This window comes from Melanostigma gelatinosum, assembly GCF_949748355.1.
Source record: "Melanostigma gelatinosum genome assembly, chromosome: 11".
Taxonomy (NCBI): Eukaryota; Metazoa; Chordata; class Actinopteri; order Perciformes; family Zoarcidae; genus Melanostigma; species Melanostigma gelatinosum.
The window spans coordinates 20,978,386-20,993,786 of NC_136644.1; the positions used below are offsets into that span (position 1 = coordinate 20,978,386).

At 42.3% G+C, this 15,401-nt stretch overlaps 1 protein-coding gene across 2 annotated transcripts in view; it reads left to right on the forward strand.

Annotated features, from left to right (window-relative positions):
• The first annotated feature begins 931 nt into the window (after positions 1–931).
• Positions 932–15,401, forward strand: part of pcm1 (pericentriolar material 1) — a 20,108-nt gene continuing 5,638 nt past the window's right edge. Inside the window, exons 1-26 of one of the 2 annotated variants that reach the window (XM_079278148.1) lie at positions 932–1,056; positions 2,544–2,662; positions 2,776–3,024; positions 3,562–3,888; positions 4,786–4,956; positions 5,507–5,626; positions 5,802–5,988; positions 6,294–6,403; positions 6,570–6,834; positions 6,925–7,075; positions 7,398–7,613; positions 8,317–8,471; positions 8,972–9,201; positions 9,993–10,108; positions 10,213–10,342; positions 10,719–10,883; positions 11,024–11,202; positions 11,801–12,001; positions 12,098–12,380; positions 12,589–12,734; positions 12,835–13,049; positions 13,541–13,721; positions 13,813–14,120; positions 14,212–14,373; positions 14,584–14,640; positions 14,822–14,994. In XM_079278148.1, coding sequence (XP_079134274.1) covers positions 2,567–2,662; positions 2,776–3,024; positions 3,562–3,888; positions 4,786–4,956; positions 5,507–5,626; positions 5,802–5,988; positions 6,294–6,403; positions 6,570–6,834; positions 6,925–7,075; positions 7,398–7,613; positions 8,317–8,471; positions 8,972–9,201; positions 9,993–10,108; positions 10,213–10,342; positions 10,719–10,883; positions 11,024–11,202; positions 11,801–12,001; positions 12,098–12,380; positions 12,589–12,734; positions 12,835–13,049; positions 13,541–13,721; positions 13,813–14,120; positions 14,212–14,373; positions 14,584–14,640; positions 14,822–14,994 — 4,593 coding nt within the window. In that variant the 5' untranslated portion in view covers positions 932–1,056; positions 2,544–2,566. The remainder of the gene's footprint in view (positions 1,057–2,543; positions 2,663–2,775; positions 3,025–3,561; positions 3,889–4,785; positions 4,957–5,506; positions 5,627–5,801; positions 5,989–6,293; positions 6,404–6,569; positions 6,835–6,924; positions 7,076–7,397; positions 7,614–8,316; positions 8,472–8,971; positions 9,202–9,992; positions 10,109–10,212; positions 10,343–10,718; positions 10,884–11,023; positions 11,203–11,800; positions 12,002–12,097; positions 12,381–12,588; positions 12,735–12,834; positions 13,050–13,540; positions 13,722–13,812; positions 14,121–14,211; positions 14,374–14,583; positions 14,641–14,821; positions 14,995–15,401) is intronic. The other variant, XM_079278149.1, reaches the window with a different exon arrangement.

Sequence of the window (15,401 nt, forward strand, 5' to 3'; positions counted from 1 at the left end):
TCTTTCAGTTACAAACCAACGTTTACGGTGCATGCCGCCACCTACTGTACCGGAGTGTGTAACATCATGACTTTATGACAATTATCATTAAAATAAAATACAATAAAATGATTTTGCTTCTGACTTCCCAAAACAAATTTCTAAAATATCAACTATTTTTAATGCAACTTTATCTGCAACCTCATTTCCCTCTATTCCAACATGAGCCGATTCCCAACCGAAGTGTACATCTATTCCTAAATGTTGTAAGTTCAATAATGACATATAAACTCCAGATCCTCTCGTACTGTTTGACCAGAGTGTATAATATATAACTACTTTCATTGGTTTAACCTCCTCCACCCACTGAAGACTGATGATTGCTGCTGTCAGTTCGGCTGTGTAACCTGTTTGAAATTATTTAACCAATTCCTTTGTTGAATTCTGTAGATGTATATGCCCACTCCTACATGATTATTATCCGAGTGTTTTCATCCATCTGTAAAAATATTTAGATAATTGCAATAGCTTTTCTTCAGGTAATCTTGAACCAAGTATCCAATGTTTATTTATTTTTTGTCTGTATTTGTTGATTTTATTAAATTATTTTACTAAATATAGATATACATACATATATTATTCTATTTATTTATTTTTATCGTATCAACTGTCTCACACTGAGCTTCCTGTTGTTTTTATTATTGCCTTGCTCTTGCTGCTTTGTCTCTCAAAGCACTTTGTAAACTCTGTTCTTAAAAGTGCTACATAAATAAAGTTATTATTATTCCTGCAGAGACATTCCTTTGGTCGAATATTAGCCAGCGTTAATAGCTTAATACTGCCCCCTGTTGTACGGGATTGTTAATGTCGTAGCTCATGTATACTGCCCCCTGCTGTATGGGAGTGTTTATATCGGCCAGGATCACATCCATGAGTTGCTGCGTTTTGGGACCTGCAGGACGTGATCATTTATCAAATGGCTTTCACCAGAATCAGAGAGAATTTGTAAAACCTCAGCTGCAGTATATGAAGTGCTTCCTCTAACGAACGACATTTCCTTCACTTTCCCTCTGCATGGTAATACCATCGTTCCCTGTCTTACATTATAAGCTAACTTAGCAAGTGCAGTTTTAAATAACATGGAAGCCAGTATTAAAACCTGCTGCGTTCGTCGTTAGCTAATGTCAATGTTGGTTAGTCACGACAGTTTTCAAACCCTAGCGTAGTAAGATTACTGACGTAAGTCTGAGCCTGAAGTTTAGATTTAATGCTGAGATGCTTGTTTGCTTAAACTTTTATCGTGACGTTTAAAGTTAGCTCTGTGATGAGCAACTGTTCGCAAGCTAGGTATTGTTAGCATTAACGAGCTAACGTTACCGCAGGTATTATTTTTGTAACTTTCGCTGCTCATTAGCATAAGGTATCGTTGATCGACACAACATAACGTAAAGAGTTGTGGTGTTCGATCGATAAGAGAATCGAAGCAACATCAACCAGCAGGTTAGCTGGTGCTGCGTGTTGCCATGGCGATTGTAGGACATAATTTGGTCACCAATGTTGAGCTCGTAAAGTTTCTCCATAAAACAAGTAGCTACTAGGTAGCTACGCAACATTTGTTTAAGCTAACTATAAAAGCTACATCGGCGATCGCTGCACTTTCTGCCCGTTAAGCTAACATTGGCTCGTGCCCCTTCGGGGAGCAGTGACAGAGGAGCTCGCGCTAACTCAAGCTCGCGCTAACTCGCTCATTGTTTTTCCCCGGGAATCCGAGCGGGCCACACACATAAAACCCACCAACGGTAACGGAGTGGGCACGAGATGGCCAGTAGTTATACCGTTAACGTACTGATGTTTTCATGCTGGTCGTAATCGGAGAGTTAACGTTAAAGTTAACGTCTGTTGGTAAGACATGACGAGTTAGATGCTTATAGTTCATAAAACCTGTCTGCGTTATTATCATTACAGTCATATCAATATGTAACGTATGATAAGTAATGCGTAGCTAGTTACTAATAGTTTACGTTAACGAGCTAACGTTAAGTGAACTACTGTTAGCTAAATAACCAATTTCATACGGTAATGTCAAGTTTGTCGTCGTTTTTAGGGACTACCTTTATGTTAACTCAGTTAGTTAGCTAGTTAGCGTTAGTTGAACGCAACCTGATGCTAACGTTACTTTATTTTTTCCGTATTTTTCTGAAATTACCTTTTTTTTTGTTATATTAATTTATGTTAAGTGTGTGTAACGTGCTTGTTGTCCTGTCCTGTTTGTGTGTAGAGGTCCTGCGCGTGCACGTACATTACTTCGACGAGCGCGTTCACATCACTCCGCGCAGAATATCTCTGCTTACCGGTAAATTAAAGCGCAAGGGGCGTCCCCTAGCTCGCGACTAATATCACTGCTCTTCTGCTTGCAAAACTTTTACCTTCGTTTTCTTTTTGACACTAAGTGGACGGTCCAAGTCACCATTGTATAACTACATTTAATTGGTTCATTGGATCTCATTTTGACAGTGATTTGTGCTCATAATTGTGACCGGTGTTGCATGTTTTGTGAATTCCAGCAAGCTGTAACTAAGTGGGTGTCATGGCTACTGGAGGCACTCCTTCCGATGATGGTGCAGAGGAGCTGCACAACTGGACTGTAACCAATGGAAGTCTGGAGGATAGACTGAACAATCTGGTGAGGGCTCATTAGAACCTCATAGAAGACGATTCATCATGTTCTACTGTATCTTACAGACAATATGCATCGGCCCCTAATATTAATGTAAACATGTATCATAATCATTTCAGGACTGGGGTGTTCAGCAGAAGAAAGCCAAACGATCTTCAGAAAAGAACAAGAAGAAGCTGGCGGCTGCAGTGGTGGAGATCCGCCTGACTAATGATATTTCGCCAGAGTCCACCCCTGGGGCCGGTCGCAGGAGAGCACGCACTCCTCACTCCTTTCCCCACATCAAATACACCACCCAGATGTCCGTCCCGGACCAGACCGAGCTGGACAAGCTGCGTCAGAGAATCAATTTCAAAGACTTGGATGAGGTGAGAAGCTGCTGTACCATCATGAATTGGTTCTGCTCAGTGTGGTCAATATGTTGTTGTTAATTCACATCCCAGGCATACGAGGGCAGAGTTTTTGACGGAAAGTGGCATTGTGTGACATACTGGTAGATCAATAAATATGTGTGCAGTAGCGTAGTCTGTGGACATAGATCTCACAATGAGCTGATGGTTTGACAAACTCATAGTCGCATCACTTATTCAGTGATAAAATGCAGATGCACTGGCAGGCAGTAGAAGAAGTGATTGCAGAATATTTTTCATAGTTTGGTATCAGGTAGTTTAGTTGTGGAGTAGAATGGCAGAGCAGTAACATGTAGATCATTGTGAAACTCTTCCAAGGTGGACAAAGTTTAAGTCAGAGAGGATTCTGTATCAATGTACTGTTTCTACTTTTTGACAGAAAAGAATGATGTAAACGATGAATTAACAACACCTACAGTATATGATATTTTAAAAGACAATACCCGGAGGCTTGAGTGGTGATTTGTCTGACTTGTATATTCTTTTCTCACTCAGAGGAGCATTGGCAGTGACTCCCAGGGGCGCGCCACAGCTGCCAACAACCAGCGGCAGTTAGCTGGAGAGAACAAGAAGTCCTACAACTTCCTACCTCTGTATGTAAACACGAACAAAAGCAAGGAGCTGCTCCCTCCTTCCTCCTCTGCCCCAGCCACACCAGCTATCAGCAAGGAAACTAAGAAGCAGAGCCCAGGACGCAGGGACATGTTAACCCCTGTGGTTCCTACCAAGGAGACTCCGAGGCCCAGCCGTGGTGGCACTGTGAGAGGACCCCTACCGCACAGAGCCTATGACAGAGGAGAACCCAGAATAGACAGCAGCCAGGTAACGTTTTGTTTTGATGTTGCCACGGTTTTGGTCAGCTCTTGTCTCGCTGCCACTTGATACCTTGTAGTCTAAGGAGTGAGTGGGATAAACACACACTTATGTGTACACAATTTGGTGCCAATCCATCAAGTGGATGCTGAGCTATTTTACCAGAGGAAAAGTTCCATGATCACTAACGTTGTTAGGATTTATCCTCTGGGTACCATGAATTTCTCTCCACCTTTCAGCGCTACACCAATGTTCACTTCAGTTTCTAAGAAACTAAACCAAGTGTATGGTCAAATTATTTACATATATATATATATATATATATATATATATATATATATATATATATATATATATATATATATATATATGTTTTTTTTTTCATGGGGTCTGGAGATGTGCAGCCTTTAAGTATTTTAGTTAAAGAGGCTATAATTGATGTTTTTGCTGTAACAGTATATCAAATGACACGTAAAAACGCTGACAATGTGAAAGGGGTTGCTAGTAGTGATGCGCCTACACATGATTGTCAAAATCAGGTGTTGAAGAATTAAGTGTACTGTCGTTCGAAAGACATTATTTTACATTTAATTTAAATGAGTCCCTTTTCACATGTACTGGTACACTTGCTCGTGTCTTTGTGTCACTGCGCTCGTGGCTACTCTGTGGAACCAGAACGAGGATGAAAGTGAGGGAGAGCTAGTGCAGCTGAAACTAGACTGTATTTAGGGCAATTTATAAATAAGCCACCAGTGAGTTCTGTGCCCAACCCCCTTCTGCCCTTATTCAGCCCAATCTGAGGCATTGCTGCACACGCTCGCTCACCTTTCTTGACTTCTTCTTTTTATCTATACTCTTCTGAAACCCACACCCATACACCACCCTCCTCTCTCTGCACGGTGTCAGGTGGTGAGCAAACTGGTACAGATCCGGGAGTACATCAGTAAGGCCAGCTCCATGCGGGATGACCTGGTGGAGAAGAACGATGTGCCGGCCAACGTGGAGCGTCTCTCCCATCTCATCGACCACCTCAAGGAGCAGGAAAGGTCCTATCTACGCTTCCTGCAGAAAATGCTGGTTAGTTTTTCATTTGTTTCCTCCTTATCATTTTCAAAATTACTCTTGTCCTTTTGCTTTTCTCATGCTGTCAGACATTTTTAGTAAAAGAAAGGTTGTCTTTTGTTGGAAAGCTTGTTTGTTAGTATGCGGGTGAAATGGAACCTGTTTGTGTTGTTATCCTGGCCGCTTGCCACTCATATATTTTGAATGGCTGTCTTTCTCTGTGACCAACCATCAAGTCTCATGATGGTAACATTAGGACATTCAGTAGCATGATATCTTCTAGTGCAGGGTGGTTTTGTTTTGTGTTTGATATTACTTTGAACAAACTAACTATACAGTAATATTTGCCAGAAACAATATTTTTTGTTATGCAGACGGTTAAATTCAATGCAGGTTTTTGGTTTTCCATATTCCCAGCCATTTAATCAGCTTGAACATGCAGGCATTCTCCTCTATGGAGCATTTTGGGAAACAATTGTTGGACAAAAGATTGTACTGCACTCTTTTATTTTTCAGTGATTTGAAAAGTAACCGTCTCTTGCTGTTCCTTCCACTCTCTCTCTAGACGCGGGAGGATGACGAGGACGATGTGGGGACCCAGGACTCTGCAGTGGGCTCTGGTTCACTGGCTGAGAGCACTTCTCTTAACATTGAGGTCCGTTTCTCAGATGCCTCAAATGCAACGGTGTGTACATTGGTGGAAGCAGGTCTCTGTTGCGTTACAAGTAGCCATTATAATTAGTGGGAGGTGATTGTATTTTGTCTTTTAAATCCAGACATGAAAATGAGACACGCAGCACTGTTGTTGTGTCTTGGTGAAGCCGGTGTTTGCAATGCTTCTGTGGATATGACTTTTGTAGGGCGGTAGGCCAGAAACGGTGCGAGCCGACCAGAAGGAGGAGCTGGAGAATCTGCGTAAGCAGCACGAGCTGCTGAAGAAGATGCTGGAGCAGCAGGAGCAGCTCCGGGCCCTGCAGGGTAGACAGGAAGCACTAATGGCCATGCAGGACAGTGCAGAACACGCACTTGCTGTGATTGAAGACACTGGTTAGATGCACACTAACACAGCCACAGGCCCATTCACAATCAAGTGCAGACCTATAGTTGTTTTGTTTTTCCAGAAGAAAAAGTTGTGCATATATTACTTTTGCATCAGTGGCAACTCAGCTGGAAACCTTGTAATCAAAATGTAACTGCAAGAACGAATTTAATTTTGGAAGGCATATTTATATATCATTTTTAAAAATAGACATATGTTGACAGTTTACATTGCTTGAAGTCACATTTTTCTGATTAAACAACCAACACAAACAAATATATGTTGAATTAATTTGACATTTTGTTGTCGTTAGTTGTCACAGAAACCACAGGCAGTGTTTCAGGCCTGAGCATCACATCAGAACTGAATGATGAGTTGAACGATTTGATCCAGCGTTTCCACAACCAGCTACATGATTCTCAGGTACAGCAGACCTACTTAAATAACATCTTCTGACTGATGCCATATGTTTTAAATGAGTAGTTGGTTTGACAAGCCATGTCAACGTTGTCATTTCATCAATAAATGTGTTTTTAACTGTTTAATCACACATTTATTGTTCAAATGTTCTGTTATTTATGCCTTGTAGACTAAAGCAGTGCCAGACAACCGTCGCCAGGCTGAGAGCCTTTCCCTCTCAAGAGAAGTGTGCTGGTCTCGGGCTGTTGGTCCACCTCAGCACAGGCCTCTCCACTCTGCATCTGGTCCCCACACTGGTCTAGACACTGGGGCAACAGCCGCCACCAGTGCCAAACTCACTAAGCTCCAAGAGCTCCAAGACAAAAAGCAAACCATGGACAAGATCCTGCAGGAGCTGCATTCCCTCAGAGACCAGACACTTAACAACAACTCATGTAAGAGTATTTCTGAAGCTTTTTTTGCTGTAATTCTGTGGCTTTTTCCCCACTATAAAATGTAGACGGACTGTATGTGGTTCCCCTCAGGTCGTGGCTTGTCAACCCAGTGCAGTCTGAGTATGGGAGGATCTTCAGAATGTCCATCTGCTCTCTGCTCCAATGGGGCCTCAGCTTCCACTCCCTTTCATCCTTCCCGCACGCAACACCAGAACAGCTCCAATTCCACAGACAAGCTCAGGTACGCACAAAGACGCGCCTCTGAAGAGGCAGCTCAGATATCAGCACCAGGGTGTTGTATCGAGTGGGGATAGTGTAGTGACAGAACCTACTGCCTGTCCTTGTGCTCACAAGTTTCATCCTTTGCTAAAGTTGTGTTTAGACTCAGCGCCCACCCTGTTTATAGGGGGCTTTTATGTAGGCGTCTCTGTACTTGGAAATTAAGTCGAGGAGGGAATTCTGAAGACATTGTTTTGGCGTGTCGCATAACCGTTTTAATTATTTAGCCTAGTATACGTTTACATTCAATTTGCACATTGGTTGTTCTTTTCTACTCCCTACAGGAAGCTGAAGGAGGTCCACAAGCGTTTGAATGAGCTGCGGGAACTGGTTCAGTACTACGAGCAGACCTCTGATATGATGGTGGATGCGGTCAATGAGAATGTGAAGGAAGAGGATGATGAGGAAGAGGAGGAGGAAGATGAGACGGAGGATGGTTCTATGTTTGAGGCCATGTTTGACTCTGAGCAGGAGAACCGGCAGCCTGTTACAAACATCAGGTGTGTTTGTTTAAAGACCCGCCATCCTGTGTCTGTATGTTAATTGTTCATTTATCTCTTGTTAAATGCCAAATACCTGTTAAAAAATAATTGTTCTTTACCTTCTGCAAAACGGTTTCAAATGTTTTATCAAATCATTTAAACCGTAGACTACTTAAATGTTCCATTTCACTGTGAAATGTATCACCGTACAGAAGCGAAAGACACTTTAACTTCTCTTTCACAGAGTCTAGATAAATAGATACTTATTTTCTCCATAAATAAAGGACAGATTGGAATTAAATTAAAGACAAAAAAATCAGCGGCTATTTTGATAATCAATTCATTGTTTAAATTAGTTTTCAAGCAAAAAGTCAAACATGTTATAATTTGCTGCATTTCCTCTTACATTATATTAATTGGTTAGAGAAAACAAGAGTTTTGATATCTGCTTGGGCTCGAGAACATTGTGATTTTTTTTTTTTTTTGTTTTAAACAAAATAATTAATAAATTAATTGCGAGTGAAAATGATTGTCAGTTGTAGTCCTACATTATTCACAGGGTCACCTGTGTTGAAATTGTTACATTGTACTAAAACACCGCCAATGGGAGGATTGGTTGTTGGGCTCAAGTTAAAGTATGAAGAGCATTAGGTCACAGTGTGCAATTCTGCTACTGGCATTGCGACGTGTCTATAACAGTAACTGCACTTTATGTCTTTAGAAACCCACAGCGCAGTGGGAACTGGACAGACTTGAACAGCCTGATCAACCCGCGCAGTGTCACCAACAACCGTGATGGAAGACTCAACACCGAGTGTGAGATCAACAACCGGTCTGCAGCCAACCTCCGCAGCCTCAACATCCCCTCAGCCATAGGTACACTCATGCACACGCATACACACATCCATGTTACAGCTGATTATTTACACCTTTTTGTTTTTACTAAAAAGGTTAATTGGTGGCATAAAGACGTGATGGCATAAATATAACTGCATTGCATTTGCCGGCAGCTTGCAGTCATCCCTCCATTTGATCATTTCCAACTGTCCCTTCTTTCATGCTTGTATTGACAGAGGCACAACAGTGCAGAGATGTGTTGTTTCATACTGTGGAATAGTGTACCGGTATTCTCATTATTATTGATAAACATGCTTTTCAAACTGATTTAAAAAAAAAAAAAAAAAAACTTCATCAGAATTAACTGCATGCATTTCGGACACCTGAGATAAAATTCAAAACAAGATATTCATGTACATTTGTTTGGTAATGTGTCTTTTGTGTGAGAGTGCTGTGAAGTTCTGTGTTAATGCAATGTTTAAGGAGGGAGAGACACCCACTTTTAAATGATGTTTGATTTCATCTTTGCTCTCATTTAGAGTGCCAGTACAATAGGGACACCCCCTATAATCAGGTGAAGGATGAGGATGAGGATGAGGACGACCTAGATAATGATGAAGGGACACAGGCTGTGGCTGCAGACAGTGAAGCGTCGGGATCTAGTCAAAGAAGCAGTCTGGGAAACAATGGCGGTTTTGCCCAGAAGGTTCATCGGCACACAGCGAAGCAGAAACTGCGGCAGCTTCAGGAGCTGGTGGCCATGGTTCAGGTGAGGCAGACGACAGAACAACAGTAAAGATTCCATAGCAAGACTGTAGGTACTCTTTGATTGACACAATTAAAGGAGAAGTAACGAACAGCACTCTGCTTTGATGTCTTATTTACCTCTGCCATACTGCTTTGAGATTCTATCACAGTTTCTTTTCTGTGGCCGTTTTGTTGGCTTATCAGTCTCCCTCTTTTCTAATTTTCTCGAGCCTTCCTCATCTGTGTTCATAACCGTAGTGTGCAGCTCTGACTACTGCTTCTTTGCAGTACTTTGTGAATCTTCAACCCTGACAGGGAATCTAAAACATTTACACAAATCCTCCAACATATGGGAGAACTACCCCGACATCTGTGAATCCTTCACTCAATGGCCTCACTGGTGCATTTGATATGACCCCCTTGATGAACAAATTGATTTACATCTTACATTTAATAGGACCTGAAATAGTAGGTTAGCTCTGTTAAGATGAAACAATTCTGTCTATCGGGCAAAGGATTTGAAGAAATGTCTGACTTTGTCAACTCCTGTTGGTAGTAACAGATGCTTACATGTTTCTTCATGAAACATGACATGTTGGATCACATTCACCTTTTTTATGGGAATAGAAAACCCTTAAAACAAATAATGAGCCTTTGACTACGAGGAAAATGTACGACCGTTGTTCTTAAACGGCAGTAAAAGGTTTTTTCCTGAGGTGGTGTTCACCATCTTGTTTTTGTCCTTTAGAATGTGATGTCTCGCTCGTCTTAAGCTGAACACGGTGTAAAGTGTGTGTTTCTGTCTGTGTCCAGAGTGACGACACTGATGGCACAACAGCTAATGAGGATGAAGCTTTACACCAACAGCCAAATAATACCAGAGCTACTGTGGTTGGTGCGTTCAAGGACGGACTCTCCGGCAAGGCCAGGTACAGTACAATGTTTGAAAAGACTGTTGACAGTTGTCCTGAAACATTATTATTATTATTATTAATTATATTGATTTTCATTGCATCCTAACTTCTGGATGCAGGAAGAAGCTGTATGAGGAGAAGCTGCGTCAGCAGAAGCAGGAGCTTAAGCAGCTCCATGAGGAGCGCCAGAGGCTCACGGAAATCCAAGGCAAGATTCAGGACCTGCAGTGGGCGTGCCCTGACCTCCAGGTATGTTACACACACGCACTCCGGTTTTGCTATGAAGCGGAATCAATAGGTAGAATTGAAATCAGATTTAAAAAACATGTTTAGAAAAAGTGTTGTTAAATATTTTGTTTAGATCAAATAAGGTGTGGACGAAATAATGCAAACACCTCTCCGTAAAGAACACCACAAAATTACCTTAAAGTTGAATAAAGAGTTAAAATAAAAACGGTTTAAACAAAACCTAGAACCTACATGAATATAGGGTTTATAATACGGCTGCTGTATTAGACTGAATTACATTTAGCTCAGTATACCTAATAATCTGGCACCTTTTTAAAGGGTTGCATGTTTTATTTAGAAACTATACGGTCTTTACTTTTTGCGGTCTCTTTTCTAGTCCTCTGTGTCCAGCACAGTGAGTCAGCAGGGCTTGCTGAGGAAGGTTCCAGTTTCCTCTCCGGCCACTGTCCCGGCTTCCTCCTCCTCTGGACCCCAAACTAACTCGGCCGTGTTAAAACCCACTGCTCCAGAAGCAGCTTCTCCTTCAGTCACTGACAATGAGGTAACATACTCAACCTTTCTCACACACACACACACACAGACCCATGGCTACAACTCTTCAGATGTCACAATGAGATGTGTACATTCAGAACCATACAGATTACCGTGAACTGTTCTCCTCTGGTCTTGTATTGTCAGCAGCTGTGGTCTGAGATGCGTCGCCACCAGATCTTGCGGGAAGAACTGCGACAGCGCAGAAAGCACCTCGAGTCCCTGATGGCTGAACACCAGAGGCGTAGTGGTCTCAGTGACTCTCCTAGGCGGATGGACGACTCGGAAGGCCTTGCTACACCCTCACAGCCTGTCAGTAGGGATGAAAGGTAGGAGGCATGCTGCTCTAGGGGCCTGTCTCACCAAGTCCAAGATAGAAGTCGACTAGCTTAGCTGTCTTTAGAGGTGTCACGATTCTCCAAATCCGCAATTTAAATTGACTTTTGAATTTAAGGTCACGATTGAATTGCCAGCACCTGACAGCTGTGCCATTTGCAAGGATCAACAGGTCATTGGTTTTATGCCCCTGCCGCGGTGTCTCGGAAAGCGCAGCTGTAGGGCAGGCTACTGTAAAATACACTGTGACGTGTTTTACTATTTTTTTTTCTCTCATCAGACACACTTAAGTAGGCAGGGGAAGGAGGAAAGAAAATGCAGGGAGTATCGCAGGTTGAAATGGAAAGCTTATTTTGATGCTTTTTCTTCCATTTAGAATCGAAATTGTGACACCTCTAGTTCTAAACATATTCAGTGTAATAGGAGATCCTTTCAGATGAACAGCAGCCACATTGTACAACATGAGCTCTTATGCTTTGCTAAAACATGTTGTAAGAGTTGTTATTTATGTTTTTAGCTGGAGTAGGGATTAAAACTGATGGTTATTTCATAGACAACACAATTTGTACCAATTTGCCAATGTGTCTTTAGGACAATGGCTACCTGGGGTTCCACTCCCTGCCAACTTGATGATGATGAAGACAACGATGACGATGAATATCACTCCGAGATGGGTGCAGAGGGGGAAGAGGAGCATGATGAACGTGTAGAAAGCAGCTCTGATGACGACATCCACATATACTCATCCAGTAGGAACCAGTGCTCCTACAGTAACAGGAAGAATCAAGGAAGGTCAGAAGAAGTGGAAGCAGAAGGAATTATATTGCACTGATATCTATAATCTGTCTTTTTAAAATGATGTTCACGCTTAATCTTTGTGTTTTTTAGCAACCTGAAGCCTCCACCAGCCTTCTCGGGTGAAGGTAGTGGGAATCCATCTCTTCATAACAAGACTCAGGCCAAACAGCAGCAGCAGCAGCAGCAGTCCAGAACTTTGAACCAGTCCGCGACGAGCCAGCATGGAGCTACGCGGCGACAAGAGAACCTGCGCTGGGCCTCTGAGCTCTCCTTCGCCGAGGGCTCGGGTCAGTGGCAGGAACAGGTCAGCCAGCTGCAGAGACAGCTGGACTTCAGCACCAGCATGTGTCAGACACTCCTGCAGGACCAGCAGGTTTGTGGACAGGACAAATACACGCACATACACCGGCACTGACCTCAACAATCGACACACGCTTGCACTGCAAGAGAACAGTGACTTCATTGACAATTCCACTATAACTAAGACTCGTAGCTTTGTTTAGGTGTTTTTTTTATTTTTTACTTTAAATAATGAAACTGTTATTTCAAACAAAAACAAATTCTCTCACCTCCTTCCACAGACACTCTCTTATATGTTGCAAACCCTGCTGACCGGTCAGTACAGTTTGTTACCCAACAACCTGTCATCACCACAGGTCCACCTGGTCATGCACCAGCTCAACCAGTGTTACACCCAGCTGGCTTGGCAGCAAAACAACGTACAAAGGTGAAAAACAAAAAAACGTATACAACAGTACACCTCTTGATTACTATCAAATGGTTCATTTCAAAAATATTTTCTATATCCTGTCATACCTTTCCTTCAGACTAAAGCAGGTCCTTAATGACCTCCTTCGCCAGCAACAGCAGCAACAGCAGGCTTCCTCTTCCACAGCCGGTTGGCAGACACAGAACCATGGCTCATCCCAGGAGTCCAGCTCCGGCACCTCAGCCTCCCCTGGTGTCTTCCTCCCCTTCTCCTCCACCCTGCATACTTCAACCAACAACATGTCAACGGCTGCCTTAGCCCCGTTCCCTCCTAGTATGACATGGATATTTTCTATCTCTTCAGATTCAAATTCTTAATCCTCACACTCAACATGTCTTGAATTGTGTGCATTAGAAGCAGCAGAAAGCAAAATCATCAACATGAGGCTGAAAAGATAAGGTTTACGGTGATTATTTAAGACCAACTAAAGATTTTTAGGTCATTGCATTTATGAAAATCTTAGCGATGCCTCTTTGCAATAAAAGAAAATCAGAATATTCAAGAAATTAAATCTAGAAAATGTTTTTTTTTTTTTTTACTGTACACTGTCTGAACATTGTTTATGTTCTCAGTACTGGTAGGAGTACGCTTCTTCACGTAGTACATTTTAATTTGAAGTTCGTTATAGATTTTGAAGTGATTCACTCGGGTAGAAATGAAAGGCCAAACGTCCTGCTGTCATGATGTAATTGATTCTTTGGACCATTAGCTCTTCCACATGTGCAAATACATTTTTGTTTTTCCTTCTTTTTTTCACTCTGCAGGCTTTAATTTATATCCACTCTTCCCGGCTACTATGGGCGAGTTCCCTCTGGGTGCAGCAAGTCAGGCGACCCCTGACCACCCAAAGCAGCCGTTAGACCCCAACACCTCCATCAAAACAGACTACATGAGTTTCCCTCCTCCACTGCAGCGCTCTCCTCTTAACACCACCACAGATAGAGGGTACGTCCATCATTTCTGCCTGAGAGATAATTTATATCTATTCATGTCGACCTTACTGTTCATATATTTATTTTCCGCGTGACTCCTTTAGACCGCCTGGGTGGCTTAAAACCTCCTCCACAAACAACACCGTCCAGCATCACCGATCCAAAGCCGAACCCCAAGAGTCTCCCTCCTCCTCCGCTTATGCCAGCCGCCACCCCAGACCTCAAGAATTCGAGGGGGCATCACAGGAAATCTTCAGCAGCATGCCGGATCCTGTTGATCCCACCACCATCACGAAGACTTTTAAGGCCGGGCGCAAGGCCTCTGCACAAGCCAACCTGGCCTCACGGAGCAAGATGCCCAGTTCTAAGAGTCGTCGCAGGAGGAGCAGAGGGCACAACAAGACCAGTGATGGTACCAAAATTGAGCTGACTCTTCTGTTTCATTTGCTGACAAAGACTTAATGAGGAGAATCTCATCAGTGTTTTTCATGCATTTCTTTCAGGCCATGAGAGTGACAGTGTTGGCAGCACTGCAGACTTTGTCCAGAAGAGGGCAGCCCTGTCCCATCAGAAGGATCAGAATAAGAGTCTGCTGGACAAGCTGACTCGAGAGAAACTTCACAGCAAAACTAAGCCTGGAAACAAACCAAACGACTTCTCTTCTGGTGCGGGTCTGCTTGTAGTGACACTTCTGCACACACTTCCACTCTCTTTAGTCTGTGTTTTTGCTTTTTCTTTATTTACATGTATTGTCTGCATCAGGCTAATTTTACGTCAGTCCTTTACTATTTTTTTGCACATTTGTCATGACCTCGTGTTTCATTTAAATTTTGGGTTAATTTACTTTGTGTCACTTTAATTTATCTCACTCGCAGCATATGCTTGGAGAACACCCTTCCTCTCTAACAGAATTGCATGCACAGAAGCACCAGGTAAACTCACAATGCAACCCAAAGCATCATGTGGTTAAACATTCCATGTGTGTTCTGTCTTTGGCTTAACCTAAACCAAAGCTTCTAAGTTTGAGGCTAGACTATTTAATTTTTTTTACTAATTAATGAGGTTATGCAAGTATCCACTCAAATCTCATGCTGGCATATCTTGAACCTGTAGATGCAAGCAGCGACTTCTCACTGTTCGAGGCACTGAGAGAGACCATCTACTCTGAGGTGGCTACTTTAATATCCCAGAACGAGTCCCGCCCCCACTTTCTCATTGAGCTCTTCCATGAGCTGCAATTGCTCAACACAGACTACTTACGGCAAAGGGCACTGTATTCCCTACAGGTACGTACAGACACATGTAGCCGTTATATGTAGCATGTATGGATACAGATTTATCTCTCAAACCATTTTCAGACATAATTAGGGCTGTCTCGACCATTTTAAACCCTTTGAGACTTGATATTTGAGCGAGTTTGGGTCCAGAAACCGATAAATAAGAGATCAGAAGAGTTTGAGAAATCATGATAAATGAGTTTCCTCTTTCATTCTACTAGTCATTTTGTGTGAGTGTATTGAGTGTGTATGTGAGGTAATTTATAATTTCTTTGTAATTCAATCAGATTTTTCATCAGCCAAAATTCCACATCTCCTATAATCTCCTATCTGAGCCATATATATATATATGAGAGTTTATATATATATATATGAGAGTTTATATATATATATATATATATATATATATATATATA